This window comes from Python bivittatus, unplaced genomic scaffold (genome assembly GCF_059951505.1).
Source record: "Python bivittatus isolate LINGU-HERP-01145 unplaced genomic scaffold, Pbiv_v1 ctg000480_np1212, whole genome shotgun sequence".
Lineage (NCBI taxonomy): Eukaryota > Metazoa > Chordata > Lepidosauria > Squamata > Pythonidae > Python > Python bivittatus.
The window spans coordinates 52,594,539-52,616,116 of NW_028277075.1; the positions used below are offsets into that span (position 1 = coordinate 52,594,539).

Here is a 21,578-nt window from a genome sequence, read left to right on the forward strand (position 1 = left end):
ATTGATAGGTGCTATGATGAAGCATTGCATAGCTCTGTTATACACACTTCCTGTAATTTATAATAATTAGGTAATTAGTATTCAGAATTACATAAAATAGCATACATGTGAGCATAATTAAAAGTTTAATTTAAGCAGCAAGAAAGACATGCATTCTCTTGTCTAACTGATGTCTGATATTTTGCATGTCTTGAATTTTTCTGTTCAGAATGGATGTTACACACTTAATTTGACTATATAGTGTGAACACGATTCATTGTTCCCCCATATGATAATTGAATACTGATGACCAGTAATTTTTTATGTGGATGTATAGAACCAAAAAGTTAGAAGGAATGTTGAAGGAAATCTAATCTAGCTCCCTGCTCAGTGCAAAACCTATTGGGGCATCTCTGATACCCATCCAGTCTCTGAAGGAGAACTTACCACTTCATGTGGCAGTCCATTCCACTGGTTGACAGTTCATACAGTCAAGAAGTTCCTCCTGATATCTAGATGTCTACTTCCTTGTAGCTTTAACCCATTGGTTCTGGTTGTGCCTTCTGTGACAATCTATTAAGTCCACTCCCTCTGCATGACAATTCTTCAGATATTTGAAGACCATCATATGTACTCCTATTTTTTTTTCCTATAGGCTAAACATATCCAGATCTTTTAATCATTCCTCATAGAGCTTGGTTCCCAGACTCTTTACCATCTTAGTGGCTTCTTCTGAACTTGTTCCAATTTTTCATTGTCCTTTCTTCAATTTTGCTGTCTAGAATTGGTCACAGTACTCCAGATAGATCTGGCTAGGACAGAGTAGAATGGAATATTTACTTTCCATGACTTGGATTCTATGCTCCTATTTATGCATCCCAAGATAGCACGTGCTGTTTTAGCAGTTGTATCACATTGCTGACCCATGTTTAACTTTAGTTGACAAGGACACCCAGATCCTTTTCACATGTACTACTACTAGTCTCCTGCATCTTACGTTTGTGCTTCACATTTTTCCTGCCTAGATGCAGAGCTTTACATTTCTTCATTAAAGATCCATTCTATTCATATTAGCTCACTGTTCAAGCCTGTCTTGATCATTTTAAGCTCGCTCTCCTCTGAAGTATTAGCCATGCATCTCAGCTTTATATCATCTGCAAACTTGATGAGAGTCCCATTAACTCCCTCACCCAAGTCATTGATAAAAATATTGAACAGCCCTGAATGGCTCCACTTGATAATTTCCTCCAAGCTGAAGTAGAATAATTAATGAGCACCGTTCGGGTGCAGCCATTCAGCCAATTATGTATAAGTCCATCTAACAGCATCATTTATCCATGTAGTTACAATTTTAAGAATATGTGTATGTATTCCCCAATCTAGTAAGCTAGTTTATCAAAGAAAAAAAAAATTGACATGATTGGTGACAAACCCATGCTTGTTCTTTTTAACTGTAGCATGCCTGTCCAGATGCTCATAGACATGCTGCTTGATGACCTATTTGAGATCCTTGCCTAGTGTAGACATTAAAGTCTGTAGTTTCCCAAGTTGTCGTCATCTTCCTGCTTGAAGATGTAGATAACATTTGCTCTCCTCCAGTATTGCTCAAAGGTTACTGAGAGTGGTTCTGTAGTCACCTCTGGTTGGTTCTTCAGTATTCTGGGACATAATCCATGTGACTCTGGAGACTCAAATTCATTTAAATTAGTTAAGTTCTCTATTACCCTCCCCCCCCCCAATATAACGATGACCAGCTAAGGTTCCAATGATCATATAAAAGAAGACAGAAGCAGAAATTAAGAAGTTGTGCTTTCTTATTCTCTCCCATTACCACCTCTTTGAGATGGCCCTACACTCTTTGGCTTTGTTTTTATTTCTAACATACCCAAAGAACCCTTTGGTTTTGGTTTCTCTTTCTCGTTCTGAACTTTAGCCTTTCTGAAAAGTTCCTACAGTTTTTGGATACTACTTTGTATTCTTGTTTTCTTCCTCCTGTCTCCTGTATGTACCCTTTTCAGTATTTTAGAGAGCTCTGCATGCATCTGTGGTGGTCTCGTAAAGTTCTTCCCTTTTTCCTTCAGTATCTTGTTTCACTGAATTTTCCATTCAACACTGGAGTTCATCAAAATCTGCTCTTCTGAAGTCCAGTATGCAGGCCTGACTTTTCTCAGTTATTCCTCTGGATATCACAAATTCAAGAACAATGTGATCACTTTACCCCAAGGTGCAAGTTTCCTTCACTTCAACCAATTCCTCCCTATTACTGAGGGCTAGGGTCCAGGACACTAGACTCTTGTTCTTTTTTACACTTTCTGACATCATATAATCAGGCTGCACACTGGGTAACACCCATCAATATGATGTAACTTCTTTCTCAAGGTAGCTCTGAGGTTTCTTCAATCCATGGGGGCCCAAGTGTCTTTTACAATGTTCTGTTGCTGTGGTTTGCCCAGGTGGCTGTTCTTCTTCCTCTAGGAGCGCCTGGGACCAGTGATCCTTTTGCTTTTTCGTGTCATTGTTTCACGTGCTTGCTTGTGCCAGAGGGTCTCCCCCTCCCCTGCAATTGATTATTTCTCTGTTCCTTCTGGAGAGCTTCAACTATTCAGTCAAGAAACTTCTATCTTTTCTAATGCCTTTTAGTATTGCAACTTTCTTCTCCAGTCCTGTCACTTTTGCTTCTAATAAGGAAACACACTTGCAGGAGGTGTAGTTTGGATGTTCCCAGGCAGGAAGACAAACAATACATATTCTTTGCAAGTCACGATGATGCTTCCCTTGTGGCTTGGAGTCTTCCCTGCCAACTTCCATAGCTAAACCCATGCAAATCTTTCCTGTTGCTTGTTCTGGTTACAAGCTTTCAGAAGCTGCCTTTCTAGATGAAGACTACCCTGGACTGACAGAAGGAAATGGAAAAGAAGAAAGAGAAAGAGCATCTCTCCCCCTTGACTTGGCCTGCCCAAATTCCTGTCTCCTTGCTTGGTGAGCTTGCTTTCTCATAACTGGGTTGTTTATATATCCCCTTGAGCTGCCTCAGCTAGGTCAGCAAGAATAAGGGTCCAGTCAGACATAATGGTCAATCGCTCAGGAAATTATCAGCAATCAAACAACACTCAGGAAAACACCTGCAGCAGCAAACAATCCACAGTCTCCCTCTCCTGCCTCTTTCAATTCCCTTTGCTCTTCTTTCACTCACCCACATCTATAGCATTTCAATAAGGAGATTAATGAACTATGAATATTAACTAATATTCTAATAATTATCAATATTAACTATGCTGTGTTTCACTATGGGTCCATTTCAAAACCATCATGTTTGTGGTATGCCTCGGGTATTCTGCTGTTTTTAGTAGGACAGTTTCTCTTAACTTCTAGGATGAGACTGCAACTGGTTCATTGAGCAATCTATATTTTCCATATACCACCATACATTCCTACCTACCTTCTCTGTTCTGTAGCTTATTTTCATACTCTTACTCTATCTGGTATAGGAAGAAACAGGAGCAGAGCAAGCAAGACAAGGTCCAAGCTCTTGCAACATGATGGATGGATGGATGGATGGATGGATGGATGGATGGAAGGATGGAAGGAAGGAAGGAAGGAAGGAAGGAAGGAAGGAAGGAAGGAAGGAAGGAAGGAAGGAAGGAAGGAAGGAAGGAAGGAAGGAAGGAAGGATTCCTGTTTAAAGTTTACCTAATTCAGATATTTCAAATATCCCTATGGTGATACAGATATATGGGTTGAATACAATATACCCACTCAAATTGCAGCTGATAGGTTACATTGCATATAGTAAGACTATATTCATTCTGGATTTGGCTAACTAGGTAAGTCAACCACGTTGCATTAAAAAGCTAAGGCTAGCTATTCTTTTTAATATCATGAACTTCATCTAGAAGCTTACTTTACAAATAACTCCAATTTAGAACAAGAGAAAACATTTTATTTTAAAAATATTTAACTGTCTAATACATTACACTTCAACAATATTTATAGTAAAGGATCTTACAAGAAACAGTTTTGATATATTAGTATAAGAAATATTCCTTATCCACATGGGGACCTTCTCTGTAGTGTAAAAACACCATATAGCTGAAATGACCATTTGCATATAAAAGCTACCAGTGATGCTAGTGCTTAATTTGCACAGTGATGTTTTTTAAAAAAAAGTCAACACAAAAACAGTACCCAAAATATACAATTAATGCAAGCTATACACAACTAACAAGAAATATAGGAACACCATTGCAAATTGATCTCCACTTGGTCAGAAATTACACATGGGAGAAGTATGACTGTTCTCTTGATATGGCTTATGAAATTAAAACACCAAAGCAATTCAGCAAGCTTCACAGATTGGAGAACTCCACCAATAATGCACTTTGAGATATTCTGATGTCAAAGCTTGTGAGCAGCATCTACAAGGGCCACGGTAAGTCACTAAAGTCAACTGGGCCACCGAGACCTGCATCTGCTTCCAAAAGGCTCATGATAACTGCCATTGCTGCCTCATCATTGCTGGGGCTGCTGGATCCTTGGTCATTGTCTATCATATCAATGCCTATATGTGAGTTTTCACCTGAAAAGACAAAAGAAAAATTAAAGCTTATAGTAGTTCTATTTGTAATCTAATTTTCATAGTTGAGAGCAATGTTCAGTTGCATACTATGTTGTTGAGCCCTCTTATTTAACAGCTGTCTTTATCTCTGTCAAATGTATACAATAAAAGGAAACACCCATATAATATAGTGTAACTGACGACACTGTAAATAACTAAAATTGGGACAAGTACTGCTGGTTACTGTTTAGACTGCCTTAAGACTTTTTCTGGGGGATGAGGTGGATTGAAACAGAAAAAAATCTTAACCTTTATTCTGTTTTATTACTTAAGAGTTGATAATATCAAATACCAATATATTTAAAATATTATGAATATTTAAGATATTAATCTTACATTTCAGTAACTTAGAAAATGACTAGGTATGCTACAAAAGTTGTAGAATTTCTCATAAGAAATAATGTTGGAATTAAACAGAAAACATCTTCCAACAAAATTACCCTCAAAGATTCCAGGGTTTTATTAATCCAATATTACATTCTACAATATGCTCATATTGTATGATATGAGCATATTTTATATATATATATATATATATCTCTTTCCTTAGAACTTTTGTTCTAGCTCTTTCATGGCAGGATTTAGCCTTAATTAGAATTTCACCTAACTATACAATGAAAGGGCTCCTGTTCTTCATTTTAATCTTCTACCTTTCATGGATTTGCCTACCAAGAATGGAGTTGTTGTCAGAATATGGATATCCTGGATTGTCTTGTATCTGGCCGGACAATATACTGGCAGGAGGAATGTCTGATGTTCCACCATTCAAAATCTGAAAGAAAATGAAAACAAAATAAAAGGCTTTATATTCAGTCCATTGTATACACTTGATCCTGTTGGGAACTATAGAAGTCTAGCATAAAGGAAACTCTTCAATGCTATCTATACATAATGATTTCAGAATATTTCTATATGTAAAATTTACCTACGTTAGATATCCATGCAACTTCCTGAATAATTTTGTAGGTTCACCTGTCAAGTAGTGGCAAAGATGACCTACTCAAGCAGAATACTTTCCTATACTGCTATGGCTACAAGTTTAATCATTCCAGAGATTTCTAACTTAGGATCCAAATTTTTGGTGAATCTTAGCCACACCCTATGTTTCATAGTTAGTAACATCCTATTCACAATGTGAAAAATCCCATGTGATTATTATTTTCCTTCTTATCAAAACCTTGTGTTGAGAAATAAAATTGATTCATGGTGTTACAAAGCTTCACATGCACATGCTTGCTGTAATAATATCATACTTCAAAAACAATGCTGTCATCAATATCACTCCTATACATGCCCCAAACAATGACACTACATTCCATGGTGCTCTATGTAAACAAAATGAAACCAGATAATTACACCATTTATCAAAACCAACATGTGACTACATAAGGTAGCGTGCACTGCCTTTTTAATTTCTGGGTAGTAGGAATCATGTCTGGGCTACATTTTTTTTAATGGAAGAATGGATTAATTTTTTTATATGTAATGTTACAGTACATTCTTATATACTATAAAGCAAACAGAAAAGGTAGAAGAAAACAAATTACAGGTAGTCCTCACTTAACGACTGTTAAATGACGGTTCGAAGTTATGATGGCCTCATAAAAAGTGCTTTGCAACCTGTTTGTGCACTTATGACCATCACAAACCATCCCAACCCCCCCACAGTTACACGATCGCAATTTGCAACCATTTTTACGATGGTCATTAAGCAAATCACCATTGTCATTAAGCAAATCACTATGATCATTAAGCGAATCACAAAGTCATTAAGCAAATTTTGGCAAAAAACATCCATCAGAGAAGCTGGATTTGTTTAACAACCACGTGATTCGCTTAATAAACATGTGATTATTTAGCGTTATTGCTTAATGACCCCCATAAAGAAGGTCATAAAATTGGGTCTGGTCACGTGGTGACTTGCTTAATGACCGCCCCACTTAACAACCAATTTTCTGGTCCCTATTGCGGATGTTAAATGAGGACTACCTGTATTACAATGGTAGAGTCAGGTTGGATCAAGCTGGAAAAAACACAAACATTAAAACAATATTAAAAACACTATAGGCAGTCCTCACGACCATAATTAGGACTGGAATTTAGGTCGCTAAGCGATGTGGTCATTTAAGCGAATCATCATGTGACTGGACCTGATTTTATGACCTTTTTGTGGCAGTCATTAAGCGAATCACCATGGTTGTTAAGCAAATCACGCGGTCATTAAGTGAATCACATGGTTCCCCATTGATTTTGCTTGCTGGAAACCAGCTGAGAAGGTCGCAAATGGAAATCACATAACCCCAGGATGCTGCAACCGTTGTAAGTGTGAGCTGGTTGCCAAGTGCCTGGATTGCGATCATGTGAGCATGGGGGTGCTGTGACAGTTGTAACTTTGGGTATCGTAAGTCATTTTTTTTAGTGCCATCGTAACTAACAGTCACTAAACAGTCATTAAGTGAGGACTACTTGTACAAGGAAGTAGATATTGTAATCATCATGATCATCTATTTTCTGCAAAATATAATGAATTCTTTAGAGTTCCATAAGCACTTAATGAGCCCTTCCTATAATCAACATGGGTTGTCTTGTCCTTGCAGATCTAGACTTGGATCTATTTTGGCTTGTGAAAATTAGATAGCTGTATCATTAGAAAATTCATGTTTGTGACTGCCATAATGCCAAAATTGCTATATTTTGCCCCCTTTTTTAAAATCTAAAACCTTACGCTAGATACCCACTAGTACAGGGGTCTATTCAGATCTATTGGTAAATTTTGGATGACAATGTACAAGTAGCTTCTGACTGATAATTATACAGCAGTGAGCAACAACTGAAAAGCTTCTTTTTCCAATGTTAGACACCCTGGTTCTTAGGCATTCTGTATATTATAGGACTATCTGCCTATATCTAGTTCCACTGAACAGTTGCTAAGAAACTGATAGATCCACAGCCCCAGTTTTCTGGATCTTTGCCACTCAGAGTTGAAGCCTTCTTTAATGATACCCACAAAGAAAATAACATGATCAACAGTAACATACTGTTTCTACTCAGAGCCAGGATACCATTAATCACAATGTGCTTATGATCCTGCCTCAAATGTATTTAATAAGCCCTTCAGATTTGTGCATGGGTACTTGTCATTATAAATCAATTAATGGATTCTCAAATTTGTTACCTATTATTGAAGTATTGGTCAGTAAAGGAAACATTATTTCTATGATAAGCATTTATTAGTGCACATAGTTTTGTATAATAAAAGTAGTTTTGTTCCTTTTGAATGATGAAGGCTGTTAAATCTTTTAAACAACTTTTTAACTCCACTTAGAATTATCACATTATTATGCCAGTCTATACATTCATTTCAACAGACTGCAAATGCTACAACACATTCATTTTACAGATTTGTTATAACGGCTTGGATTAATTTAAATGGTAGATTCTGATGATGTGGCTTGGTTATTTTGAACCCTTTAAAATTCTACCACCTCACCTTTTTGCCTCCTGGTGATGATGTATCAGGGGGAGGTGTGCTGGTCATGTTCAATGGGCTAGAGCCACAACTTGAAGGGGAAGATCCTCTTATCCTGTTATACCAACAATAGCCAAATTACAAAAGGCATAAAAAAATAAAGTCATCCTAAAAATACATATTATGGCAACTCCAAAATTATAATCTGAAACCCTATATATGTGTTTAGTTTGGAGTTTACACACAATTAAGGAGTTGTCATTTGTATATTATGTTTAGCAAAATATTCCAGTACATCATAATCTCAATTTCTAGAGTACATGGTTCTTCCTCACATCATGTTCATGGTGGGACAGTTAAAGTATTCTTGTCAAGTTTTATGATTTAGTTTTTGATTTTTTCCTCCTGAAGAACATGGCTCTGATTTGTTATGTATATGCCTGGATAGGGCAAAAACAAAATAAAAATGGCAAACACATACTACATTTCCGCATGTTCCATCTACTTTGCCCATCTGGGATTACTATGATTTGGAAGACTGTATGTTGACTATTGTTCAGCATAATCAAGGAAACTATATTGTGTTATTTGATTAAACCCCTTTTACAGTTACTGCTTACTTACACAGATTATTGTGAATAAATTACCCTAAAATACTACACTGTACAAAGAAACATACATAAACAGTTACACTTGTTGTTCATGGAAAGGAATCAGCTGACCATTCAAAAATCAGTTTATTGGATTTATACTCCATATTTCTGTGAAAGGAAGATGTTAAAAATAGGAATAAAATATAACTTTCTCTAACAAATTAAGTAACATGTACTTAATGATTTTAAAATATGAGCTTTTCCTTACCTATGGATCTCCATGATTTCTTCAGCAATCATCCTTCCAATTTTACCAGCACCAGCTCTTGTTCCACCTGGAATACCAGGAACTGTGGGAAGGGCCCTTTTTGGACCACCTTAAAAAGATTTTAAAAAAAGAAAGGAAAGTGCAACTAAATAAAATGGAAAGAGAAAGGATACAAATGCTAGTATATACTTGATAATAGATGGAGTCAGAAGAGAGAACTGCAATCTACACATTTATTCTGAACACTCATACTTCTACATGTCAAATACCATTTGTAATATTCTATTGTAATTTCCTTTTTGTGTCCTTCCTTTGTTTTCAATTTCATCTTATTTCAGTAAACACTAATTTCAATGCAGTAAAGTTGTTCTAACATTATATGAAGAGCAAGGTAATGTACACCTATGTCTAAAGTGTGTTTTTTAATGTATTTCATGGTCACAGCATGCATTCCTATTGAAAGCCTGACCCCTATTAATCTTGATTCTTGAGGGCTGTTGAATGTATTTGTATGCATGGCCTTTTCCATCATGAGAGAAATCTCTTTCAAAACTCAAATTAAGTTCTTCCAGGGATAAAAGTGCTTCCACCTCTGGAAAAGAGGTAATTTCTGCTTCCTGTTACAACTCTTATGTTAACTGTATTCAATTTTCATTAAATGGCAATGAAATGAAATCATTTTTTTTTTGGTCTTGATCCTACCCACCACTTTTTGTAGCAAAGCCCCTGGTGTACTCCTGAGAGGTTAAGTGCAGATCCCAACCTAAAACAAAGTGTAGCCCTATTGCATAGGATTTAAAAGACTGCCCTGGGGTACAAAGTTAATTAATGGGCTTTTCTAGCCAAGCTTACAGCATATCACTGTAGGCTTACAGGGTATTGCAAGCCTCTTGCAGGAGGAAATCACTGAAGATGGGGAACTTTTGGCATATCTTCTCTACTGTTAAGATACATACAACTGAGAAATGCAAGCCTTACTGATCACAATTAGAAAGTCTCCCTCAATATTCTTGACTATCTTCTCATGCACCTATCACACTACCAAGGTCTAGACATACTCCTTAAATTCCTCAGCAACTCCAAATAGTTGGGCTATGTTTGGGAGAATCTTCTGCTCCTCCTTCAATATGATGTTGCAGAGGTTACTCCTCCTGATTCCAAATCATCACATAACCTCAACATACTATATCTAGGTATGCCCAGCCATTTTATATAACTAAGTACAAAGTAGGCAAAGTTAGGATATACTATAGCTCATTATTGCTAATTGCTTCAGCCTGAAGAAAAAGTTTCTTGTGGCATTAATCAGAAGGCCCAAACAGCAGATAATCCACAGTTAATAGTAAAACATGAAACCTGAATCTATCCATGTAAAGAAAGCTAAATACTTTATCTATGTGCTTTGCATCTCAAGTGTCTTTTTGTTGCTATATCAACAAGCTGCTAACTTAAGACAGTACTTCCTGAGAAGCTACAAAACCTTTCTTTCACTGAACTCTTGGATCAGATTGAAAAACAGTTATTAGTTATCATCTGAATTGCTACATATTAGGTTTAACCAATAACAAAGGGACATAAATAAATAGACCAGTACTATTTAACAATACAATGGCTGAATCTACATGCAGACCCTTGGACAGATGCTTAAAACTTCTCTGGGTTCCTAGCTGGCTTCATACGCTGAACTTCCTTAATTATTAAAGGAAGAATAATTATTGATCCATTTAAGGATCTTAACATGGAAAGGGAAGAAAAGAGAACTATTTCCACTATATACTGTTAGGATACAATTGAAAGTTATGGTCACTGAGATTATTTTTATTTTATATCTTTTTTTTTATTTTATATCTATCTCTACAATAATGTTTTGCATTTTCACACATGGATCCTGGACCAGGGAGATATTTCAAGTTCTTTTTTCTCCAGAGAACCCAGAACATTGCTGAGTCCAGAAGAGAGAAAATCTTGCTAGTATGCATCTCTGTTTGTCTGAATCAAAGGCCAGTATGTGTGTCCTTCCTTCTGTCAAAAGGTTATACGTGATGATGATCAAGATAATGGTTCTGGTCACCATGCTTTTAACTTCATCATGTGCTAAAGAGAAATGATATTATACCAGGAGAGCATGGGGCTTTTGGTGGAAAACATCCACCACCCTGATATTTCACTTTATACTCCACATAATGTAAACTCATTTTTATTTTTGGATTAGGGACCAATTTGGGCTGTAATCTACATTGCTCAATGTTCTTGACATTTCTTAGCTCCTTGAATCTTCACCTCCTTGACATTTCTTCAGCTCTGTGAATGTGAAGAAACACTTAGATACAGGCCTGAAATATGTACTAAGCGTAACAGGTTGCGCTAAGCTGAATAAGCAAATCCAAAGAAGTTTGTTAACAATTCGAAACAAAACAGTCCTCTAATTACCTTCTCCTGCTTGGAGTACACTGTCCATGCTGTGTGGTGAAGCTGCAAGCTGTGGAAAAGACACATCTCCACCATCAAGCATATTAGCACTGGGGATTCAGAAGAAACACAAATGTATCATTTTATGTTGCTAGTTACTTAGCATAACAAAATAATTTATTGTCAACTTCATTACTGTACAACATATAAACTGTCTGTGGATACTTATCAAAGTGAAACAAGCAAACACCAACAGACACACACTTGGTGTATTCCCTATCTTGACATATAGAAAGCAGAGTCAACTATATTTTTTCACCAACAAAAGAAAAATACTTACGAAACCACTGTGTTAGTTGAGACAATATATTCTACTTCTTTGGTCCAAGGGTTCATGAAACTGAACCAACAACTCCTCAATGTAATAAAAGATCCATCTTTGACTTTAAACTTGTAACAATTAGTACTAATTTTTTCTCTTGATTGTAAAACTGAAAGAAAGGGAAAAGGATCAAGTTTGTACAGTTTTCTTGTATGTATTACAATTATAATGGTAAAGTCAAGTTATTTTTTTTTCAAGATTCCTAGATCATTTTTCTATCCAAGTTCTAGGTTTGGGGGGGAAAATCTGAACTATTTGGCTACTTTACAGATAACATTTTACCTTGTCGATGACATTCTGCAAGATGTCCTATATCATCTTGATGAAAATATTCATAACATGATGTACCTAGAAGCTCTTGTGGTAAATATGCCAAAATTGCGGTCGCCCTAAAACAGAGAAATGCTTCAGTGTTTTTACTTAATTACAAAGAAGTTGGTATAAAAGTAGAAGCGAAATTAATTTGCTATCTTCTTGTGCCTTTAAGAGATATTTAATTTACAGAAATCAGGATGTGACTTCTTGGGAGATTAACATTATCCTTCAGACAATGTCCATAAATTAGGCTGTTATTGTGTTATAGTCCATAAGAAAGTCAACAATTCTTTAATAAAACCCAATTCATTATAACCCTTGTGAAGTCATAAATTATTACAACAGTTATGCCTGAAGAAAATCAAACTGCATCTAGAATGTAAAAATCCAAATGCACCTAACATCTCAATATTTTTGAAAGCGAAATTCAAATTGAGAGAACTTCTCTATAATTAACAGCAGACATAACAAATACAAATGACTGAACTTACAGCTCAATATGAGAACCATTTCAGACAACACAAAAAAGTTAAAAACTAAATCTGATTATCTATCTATCCATCCATCCATCCAATTCGCCCTCCCTCCCTAACACAGATGGCATAAGTGCAAAACTGTTGAAATTGCATTAAAATATGTAACTGCAGATTGGGGTTTGGTTACTGACAAAATTTAATCTTTAAAATTCTCAAGATAATCCCCCCCACGCACACATATCTGTATACATACAGATAGTTAATAGTGCCATACACTGTCTTGTATATATCCATGAAATATGTTTCCCTACCTTTAATTTGCATGCTGTATTTTGCTACTAGTGATAATGTCTTTTTTGTTGCCATTACACTAGACATTTTTATAAGCAAATATTCTTTTGGCAAGAATATTCTATAACTAAAGCTTTAGATACCAATTTTTTAGCAACTATATTTCAGACCATTCCAATCAATGTTGCCAAGTATTTTTAACCTAGCTATCAGCCTAAAAAAGAAGTTACTTATACAATTATATAAAGTTTAAATAAACATCTGTCTTCCATTAAATCTTGATTATTTCTCTCAACTGGCAACTTGTACAATATTAGATTAATTCTCATTTGGTGGTATAGGATACCACCACCCAATAGTTACATATAAATACTATGGCAATTGTAGATATATTCCTTTTTTTAAAAAAAATTGCCACATAGTATTTACACAATTGAAAGTATTAGCAACCAAAAGTTCACCCAGCAATTCTGCAGCGTACATAAAGTTAAGAATGCAATGTAGGACAAGAAATTCTTACACAAGAATGCATGAGTTATGAGAGGAAGGGCTCCAAAATGAACATGGTGTTCAATGCCTATAAAGACATTGCCAGCCATTTCAATGGGAGAGCAGCATACATATGGGCTTTAAATAGCATTTTATTACAATATTAAGAGAGTTTTAAATTTAAACTAGTATTTTATAATCCAAATTTTATCCTGAGATGTATCTTTACTATGTTGTGACAATAAACCAAAAATCATTCATGGCAAATGCATCAAATAGCTATATCATATAATATAACTGTAGCTGTGAAAATGCCAGCGTGACAAAACCATACAATTTTGTCATACAATAGCATTGCCTAGAGCAGCTTCTAAATTGATCCCTCTTGAAAAGTCTGACTAGGCAAAATTCACTGTTTCATTTCCCTATCATTTCATTATAATTTGGTAAAACTAATCTACAACTTCATCATTCAACACAGGGTCATTAGGAAGATGGGTCAGCAAGTATAAGTAATTTTCCAATTTGCTGACTAGACCGAGGAGCATTTTGCTTGATTGGAGAAAGCCAAGAGTGCCTTCTGCTTACCCTCCATATTCTATAAAGCTGAGAAAAGTTCAGAAGAGAGAAGGGCAGGTAGGTCTGTCTAGCAACATCTAAGGAGGAAATACCAATGATCTCTAAGCATTCTCTGGGCAATGAACTCTAACATATGCTAAAACCCAAGTAGCTGATTTAGCTAGGCTGACCACATTGATTTTAATTGGAATTCCTTGTTTGTGGCTGTTGTCTTCCTTTGTTCTCTTGTACTCCCTTTTCCCCAATAAACTTTTTATGCCTATGGATTAGTTTAACATTGGAATTTCATTGGTTTAACAAAGGAATCTCTCATTAAAAGCTTCCTCATGAGTAACACAACATAGGTACATAGTTTCAGGATGAGTATAAGGTTTGTATTTCTGGGTTTTTGGTGGGACAATCCAAAGCACTTTTCGCTCTACTTTTTTTCCCTATGGCTATGCTGGAAGGAGAAGTTCTCAGAGGAAGAGCTCAGAATTTCAGCATGACTGGTGACAACCTACTGTAATTACTGGGAGCCTCTGAAATAAGGGGTCTGTCAGTGAGGTTTTAAATTATCTTCCCTCCCAGTACATACACACACACCTTTCTTCAAAATAACCTCAGCTTCTGCCAATCTAGAATTAGGTTGCATATTTTGGCATACAATATTTATTATTTTTCTTCTGTTTTTACAAAACACCATTTCCAGTACTCTCCGGCTTAATACACCTACTGAAAATTAATTATAGTGGATGCAACAAATTCAGCAGCCCCCTTGCATTCTCATGTGATCAGTTCCTCTTCCTTCCCCTTTGTAAAATTTGTCAATAGATCCTTCTACTTCCTCCTACATAATTATAGAGCAAAAGAAATCAAAGGAACCATTTTTAAACCTATTAAGTGCATTTTTACAACCTAATTGAAAACCGTGATCTTGTATCTCTGGGCAAGGAGCTCTCATGACTCCTCTGATCAGGCCTATGTCAGCTGATGCTGCACTTTGGTTTCTTATACTATGTTGGAAGTTGGGCAGGGGAAAGTTCACATCAGCATAGCAAAGGAAGATTGAGGATTGCACCAGTATTTCCATTTGGACATTACCATCATCATCATTCAATCGACTGTCAATATTCTTGAGCATTTTTTTTTCAAGCTTACATTTTATGCTACAAAGAGTAAACAAATTAGGATGCTCAGTACTGTTGCTCCCAACAAGCCACCTAATAGCTACCTCAAAAGATTAAGAACTATTATCCTCATAGCAAGAATTAAATGCTGTTCTTACCTCTGATCTACAAATACAAATTTGCCATCGATTGCATGTCGAGAAACATATTCTGTTGGTTTAACCCTGATTTCTCCATTTAATGGTTGAGGAACTACATGAGGATGCAACCGTCCAATTGCAACAAGACAGCTTAAATTACAGCCTTCGTTATCAGGCTCATTGTCTTCATCTAGTCCCATCTTTGTTGGTGGCCAGCTTTTTAAATATCCTGTGCTGTGGATAGTACAAAAGCTTTTGCGATCTGCTACAAAAGAAAATAAGGTTAAATAAATAAACAAATAAATAAATTCACAGCTTGGAAGCAAGGGAAACTGCATGTTGTAAACCAGTATCTGGAGACAGAGATGGGGTGGATGAGGGCTGATAAACTGAGACTGATTCCTGATGAGACAGAAATGTTGGGGATAGGTGGTTCCTGGGTATGGAAATTGAACTCCTCTGCCTTTTTTGAATTGGGTAAAGAAGAAATATATAGTTTGGGAAGTCTGCTTAGACACATTATCATCACTGGAGGCCCAAGTGTCCTCTGAGGCTGTAACCAGCCTATTACCATCTGTAACAGATGTATCAACTATGCCTTTTGCTGGACAGGCACTCCCTAACTACAGTAGTTCACACATATTTAGACTCCTGGTGTAGTGATTAAGGCACCAGGCTAGAAACTGGGAGACCCTGAGTTCTAGTCTTGCCTTAGGCACAAAGCCAGCTGGGTGACCCTGGGCCAGTCGCTCTCTCTCAGCCCTTGGAAGGAGGCGATGGCAAATCTCTTATGAAAAACCTTGCCAAGAAAACTGCAGGGATTAGTCCAGGCAGTCGCCAGGAGTCAAGACTGACTTGAAGGCACCAAAAAAAAAAAAAAAAAAAAAGACACTTTAATCAGGACTGTCCTTAACACTTGATTAGGTTGCCATGCTAGATTGTTCTGAAGCAAGCTGCCAATTAGCAACCAAACCAGGAACAAACCACAATAGTTGACAGATTGCCCTAGCAGATCAATTGCTAGGATTAAAGGGGGATGACTTCTTGCGTGTGCCCAGAACCAGAGTGTCATATTCTGATTGTGATCAGGCATTCTCAGGGTACTGGCTTCACTCTGGAATGTGTTCCCTACATGATCTGTGAGGTACCAACAAGAATATTTTTAGATGCCTGTTGAAGACCTACCTCTTCACTCAGGTCTTCTTTGTAGTAAATGATGGAATAATGGCTTTTATTTTGCTGTTTATTTCCTTGTACCCCATACATTTTAAATTGAATCCTATGTTTATACCATTTTCACCTGCATTGCATTTTGTGTTTTGACATGTTGTTTTACTTAAAAAACAAACTGCACGCTATAATTATTATTGAATTCAGTATAAGCAAATTTATTTAAATTGGGATCATTTTAAGTTCTATTCATAAACCTAATGTTTTTCTTACCCATATCAGCAAGGAAAACCTGCTATCCTGCCATTCAAATAAAAGTTACATGGTTATAGCTATATTCTGCTTTTAAATTTTTAATAAGTTGACATTTTGCTCTCAATAAATAGCATTTGAAAGACCACAAAATGTTTTTATAGGACATGAAGGAAAACTACTGTTTTCCCCAACAGTTTTTCTTCATTCCAAATGCAGGCTTGGATAAATCACCACAGGATCAGAAGATGAATCCCATTTTCCAAATAACTATAACATCAAATAACCAAATATAATCTTGATTTTGCTGAATTCAATGACACAACCATCCAAAGATTCCTGGCCTTGTGAAATATGTGACTCCAACTGAGACTGTAAAAGACAACTTTCTACCCTATTTCTTTGTATACAACCTTGCAGCACCTAATGCCACTTAGACCTTCATAATACCTTTCTTTTTAGAACAGGTAGAAGGAAAGTCTTTGTCTTCTACTTTCACTGAGGGTCTGTTGCATTTCATCCTACAAAAGAATGAACGTCTTGCTCCAGAGCACAGTCGTGATGGCCCAGGTGTTATATCTGTTTTAACTGGAAGTCCAGCTGCATGAAGAGAAAAAGCATAATTCCAAATTGTTGACTCTGTCTGACCCAAGCTTTCTTTTTCAAGTCTACAAACTTTGATGAGCAGTTTATGTTTAACTGTGTCTGAGTTGTGTTACATTTTAATGGGAGGCAAAAACAAAAAACAAAAAAACAACAACCTACAGGCCCCTCTCCTAGCCCTAATACTCTTCACCATAGTACCAATAATTTCAGTGAATGGATGAAGCGGTTCATTCTCCATTTTGTAGAGGACATAAATAGGGAGACCAGGGAGAAAAAAAAAAGTAGAGCTGGAATTCATAAATGGAATTCATCAGAGAGAAATTCAAAGTTATGTATGAATAAAGAGCACCAGCATGAAATTGGAACTTATCTGGCTTGGTAGCAAAATATTTCTAAAGGATCTCAAGATTGGACTTGATCACTTCACTCGGCAGTATCATGTGACTGCCAAAAATGTTTAGTATGATTTTAGGCTGCATTAAGAGCCCAGATAGCAAATTCATCTGAGCACTGGGCACAGTTCTGTGTGATATACATTCAGGCGAATAATAAATTGAAATGGCAATAAAAATTATCAGCATTATGGAAAAGTCATCTGATTTGGAAAAAATGGAAGTTAGCAGATATACTTAGATTGAAAAAGCGTATCTTCAAGACTCTCTTGAAATATTTGAATGGCTGTCACACCGAAGAAGGCAAAGACTTGTCCTCTGCAGCCTCAGAAGAGAAGATTAGTTCTAATACATTAAACTATAACTAAACTTAAACTGTAAAGTACTGTCATCTTGTAGGACCTGTAAGGTGCTACTTCTCTGTAGCTGTGCTGTCCTGTGGGAACAGTGTTCTCCTCAGGTCCACATGGTCCCAACCCTGTCAGACTTTTGAACACTGTAAAAACATGAAATCTCTTTCAGAAGGTCCTGAGGTATGGTGTAATAATTCACTTCCTGATGTTTTTTTTGATCATTGGGAATTTGTTACCTTTCCCCATTGTGTGGTATGTATTCTAATTCTCAGTTTGTTCTCTCTATTGTTTTTATTTGCTTTTTTTTTTTACTTCAACCGTAAGCTACCTAGAATTATTTAGGTGACTGAGGTTGCATGCAAATTGATAAATAAAACTATAGCCATACTTGTCATTCACATGTCAGTGATGCACATGGGACATACAAGGAAAGAGTGTGCCTTATTTCCCTAAAATAGCTTGTGAAAGAGATACACATATGTTATGCTAAAAAAACAAATTAACAATATGAGTAGTGTGACAATGATCTAAAGGTAGATAATTTTCCCATTGTTGGGACCCTGGCAGGAGGGGTTTATCCCTTCCTCAGGAACATGCTGCTTTTTAGGGGGAAGAGAAAGAGAGAAACGAATAAGAAAAAGGAAAAAAAAAAAAAAAAGGAAGATGTCAAATCATACACAGAGGTCAAAGTAACATCAACAAATATCTGGAGAAATCCACAACTCTAGTTATATCAAAACAGTAGTGTAACCAAAGATCAACTCTCTCTTTCTCTCTCATATTGTTGAATGTTATATACAACCTCCCATATAAAACGAACTATACAAGCTATGAGAAAAATAATTGAAAGTTTAAAATATTAATAATTATAATAATTATAAATATTAATAACAGAAAGCTACAGAATTATTATAGGACTACTGTCTACAAAGAGTCCCAAGATGATTCATAACTAATATTGCCATACATTCTCCTAAACATGGACCTTGAGCTTGTCTGAAGGTTCTAGCAGAGGAGCAGAGCTAACGTATACCCTTGATCCAAGAATGGGACACTCTTCTTATTTGAGATTGCTTAACTCTTCCACCCAGGGTGCAGCTTCAGGAGGGGCATGCATGAAGCAGTGAGGGAGGGATACCTGCCTAGCCAGCCAAATCAGCCAAATCAATCCTGGCGATCAGTGGGGTGTCAAATGTTGCAGCCAGATCACCCTCACATCCAATAATATTAATTCTAAAACTACAGCTAACATAATATTAATAATGATATCTTAAATGACTGTTTACAGTCTTTTGTAATCGAGAAAATATAAAAGCCTCAAATTTTTAAAAATAACTATCTACTGTTATAAAATTAATGAAGTATTTTATTCTGTACTATCCGAAAATAAAATAAAAATAAAATAAAAGGGCAAAAAGTTACTCTAAAATTGGATGAACTCTCCAAGTACTCACTTTTTGCATCTATGAGCCTTTCTCGTGGGGCAGTATCTGAAGAAGAGAGCTGTTCCTTAACTTTGGCAATATCTTTAGGATGTAGGTAATCAAACAGACTCTGGCCAATCAGATCATTCTATCAATACAAAATACATACAACTAGTACAGTCATTAAAACATGCTGTGATGCTTTCAGCAAAGAAAAGTATTAGCAGCTCTTTGTTTCACTGTTTTCCCACTGTTTCTTCAAAGCAGTGGGAAAATGAAGTATGATTGCTTAATATATTAACTGATTAAATGTAACAGGTTTCATACCTGAGAACAGGGAGATATATTTATTTGATTTTTATTCAATTTTAAGGCCGCCCAATTCCATAGTGATTAAAAGAAAGCAAAATATATCAAGAAGAAAAAGAAGACAGCTCACCAGAAACAAACAAAAAAACCAACCCTCCCCCCAAAAAAACAAAAACCCAAGCAACCAATAAGCAACCAAAGGGGCTCATCTCCCATCCTAGCTCAGAGCTGGAAGAACAACCAGCTCTTAAGCAATTTGCTAAAGGTCTTTTCAATCCATAAAATATAGATAATCATGATTATTTAAGCATACTGTATATCTGATTATATACACAATTACATTTAGAGTCATACTCCAAATGATGCTAAACTATAACTTCTAGCATTTCTCCCAATAAGCTATACTAGATGCGTCTGTTGAAAACTCTAGTTAAACACTTTCCATTCCTGATTTCTTCAAACAACATTTTTTATTTCTCTTTTATCTTCCATTTTTTCTCCCAAATCATGCAACAGACAACAACAACAACAAAATACCTGACTATAATTGAGGATTTTGAAGACTGATTCTGAAACAAAAAGTATCTTCCCTCTGTCACAACCCACAACGAAGAGAAAGCCATCTGCTGCCTAATGGGATACAAATAATAATAATAATAATGTCTTATTTACATATTTTTGGAACTAATTATAATTTTAAATGCAACTGAATTACACGTTTTTTCTCTGAAGATAACAAGATTAACACATGATAATAAAATGCTAATGCAGATCTGCTGACTTTTTCACTGTCTCAGCAGTGCTAAAAAACAAAAAGGCAGTATAACATGGTGTCATAGCTAAATATCTAATTGAAAATATATAATCCAGTGACCTTAAAATATATTGATTTAAAAATGAAACAGCAAAAATAGCTTTTCTCTCTTTTTTTAGGGTTCCCATGGGAATTTTTTTTTTTTTTAAATGAGAGGAAGATTAGGCAATCCATTCTTCCTCCTCTTTCTGTTGTAAATCTTTGCAGATTATTAAAGGCTGCCAGGAGTAGTTCCAATGTGTGTCTAGAAAGGCCACAGAAACAGAGGAGGCAAAAATGCCTAATTTTAATTATATGATTGCTAAAAGGGTATTCTAGGAAAGAGAGAAAAAAAGTATTTTTTTTAGGAATAGGTCACTTTAATTCAAAGCATCCTCCAAATTGTTATTTTTGTGAACTGTCATTCTGTATGTTTTGGAAGAGTTTATATGCCATAATCACAGATACAAAGCACAACAATGAAACTATGGCTTCAAATAACCTAGAGTCTGTACACTGTGGACCTGCTGAGGGATTTACTCAACTTCTTCCAACCCAACCCCTTCCATATCTGTTGTATTTCAGTGGCCCATCAACACTAGGCAACATAGCACTGGGCTAACTGTCTGAAGACTATGGTAGTCCAACAGATCATTTGTCTTATTAGGAAGAGCGGATCAATCTTCCATGAGAAAGTGACAGGGGCTCACTCATTTGGAAAGCGAAGACAGCCATGCTGGTCATAAGGAAAACAAAAACAAAATATAAATGACAGTAGTGTAATATTACCATTAGGCCAACTCAAGGATTCAAAATGATCTGTATGTGTTTGGCTGCCTCAACACTGAGGATGGTTGCTTTGCATTCTGCAAAAACCCCTTCAGATGCTTTGCACAGCTATAATAAGAGCCTCTCTGCTTATGATACAAAAAAGCAAACTTATTAACATTGATGTGCTAAAACAAGGGCAGCGTAGATTTTCCAGTAAAGTGGGATTTTAAATTAATAGCCAATAAACTGACTGGGTGGTAGAAGGTTGTTGCACACTTTGAAAAGGATCTCAAAGAAATGCTTTGGAACTGGGGCAAGCACAGCACCTATTCTACTACTCATCAGTGCAGTCAGATTGCTCGTTCATGAGTAGCAGAGAGATGCTGTATTAGCA

The 21,578-nt window shown here is 36.1% G+C and overlaps 1 protein-coding gene across 6 annotated transcripts in view; it reads right to left on the reverse strand.

The window, feature by feature from the left end:
- Window positions 1-3,918: 3,918 nt before the first annotated feature.
- The window catches only part of BMAL1 (basic helix-loop-helix ARNT like 1), a 45,301-nt gene continuing 27,641 nt past the window's right edge, over window positions 3,919-21,578 (reverse strand). For 4 of the 6 annotated variants that reach the window (XM_088145899.1, XM_088145900.1, XM_088145898.1 and 1 more), the window contains 11 exons: window positions 20,158-20,250; window positions 19,342-19,459; window positions 16,987-17,136; window positions 15,133-15,379; window positions 11,998-12,104; window positions 11,674-11,824; window positions 11,355-11,443; window positions 8,925-9,033; window positions 8,085-8,178; window positions 5,264-5,366; window positions 3,919-4,555 (listed from right to left, as the gene is read on the reverse strand). In XM_088145899.1, coding sequence (XP_088002025.1) covers window positions 4,395-4,555; window positions 5,264-5,366; window positions 8,085-8,178; window positions 8,925-9,033; window positions 11,355-11,443; window positions 11,674-11,824; window positions 11,998-12,104; window positions 15,133-15,379; window positions 16,987-17,136; window positions 19,342-19,459; window positions 20,158-20,250 — 1,422 coding nt within the window. In that variant the 3' untranslated portion in view covers window positions 3,919-4,394. The remainder of the gene's footprint in view (window positions 4,556-5,263; window positions 5,367-8,084; window positions 8,179-8,924; window positions 9,034-11,354; window positions 11,444-11,673; window positions 11,825-11,997; window positions 12,105-15,132; window positions 15,380-16,986; window positions 17,137-19,341; window positions 19,460-20,157; window positions 20,251-21,578) is intronic. The other 2 variants (XM_088145896.1, XM_088145894.1) reach the window with 1 other exon arrangement.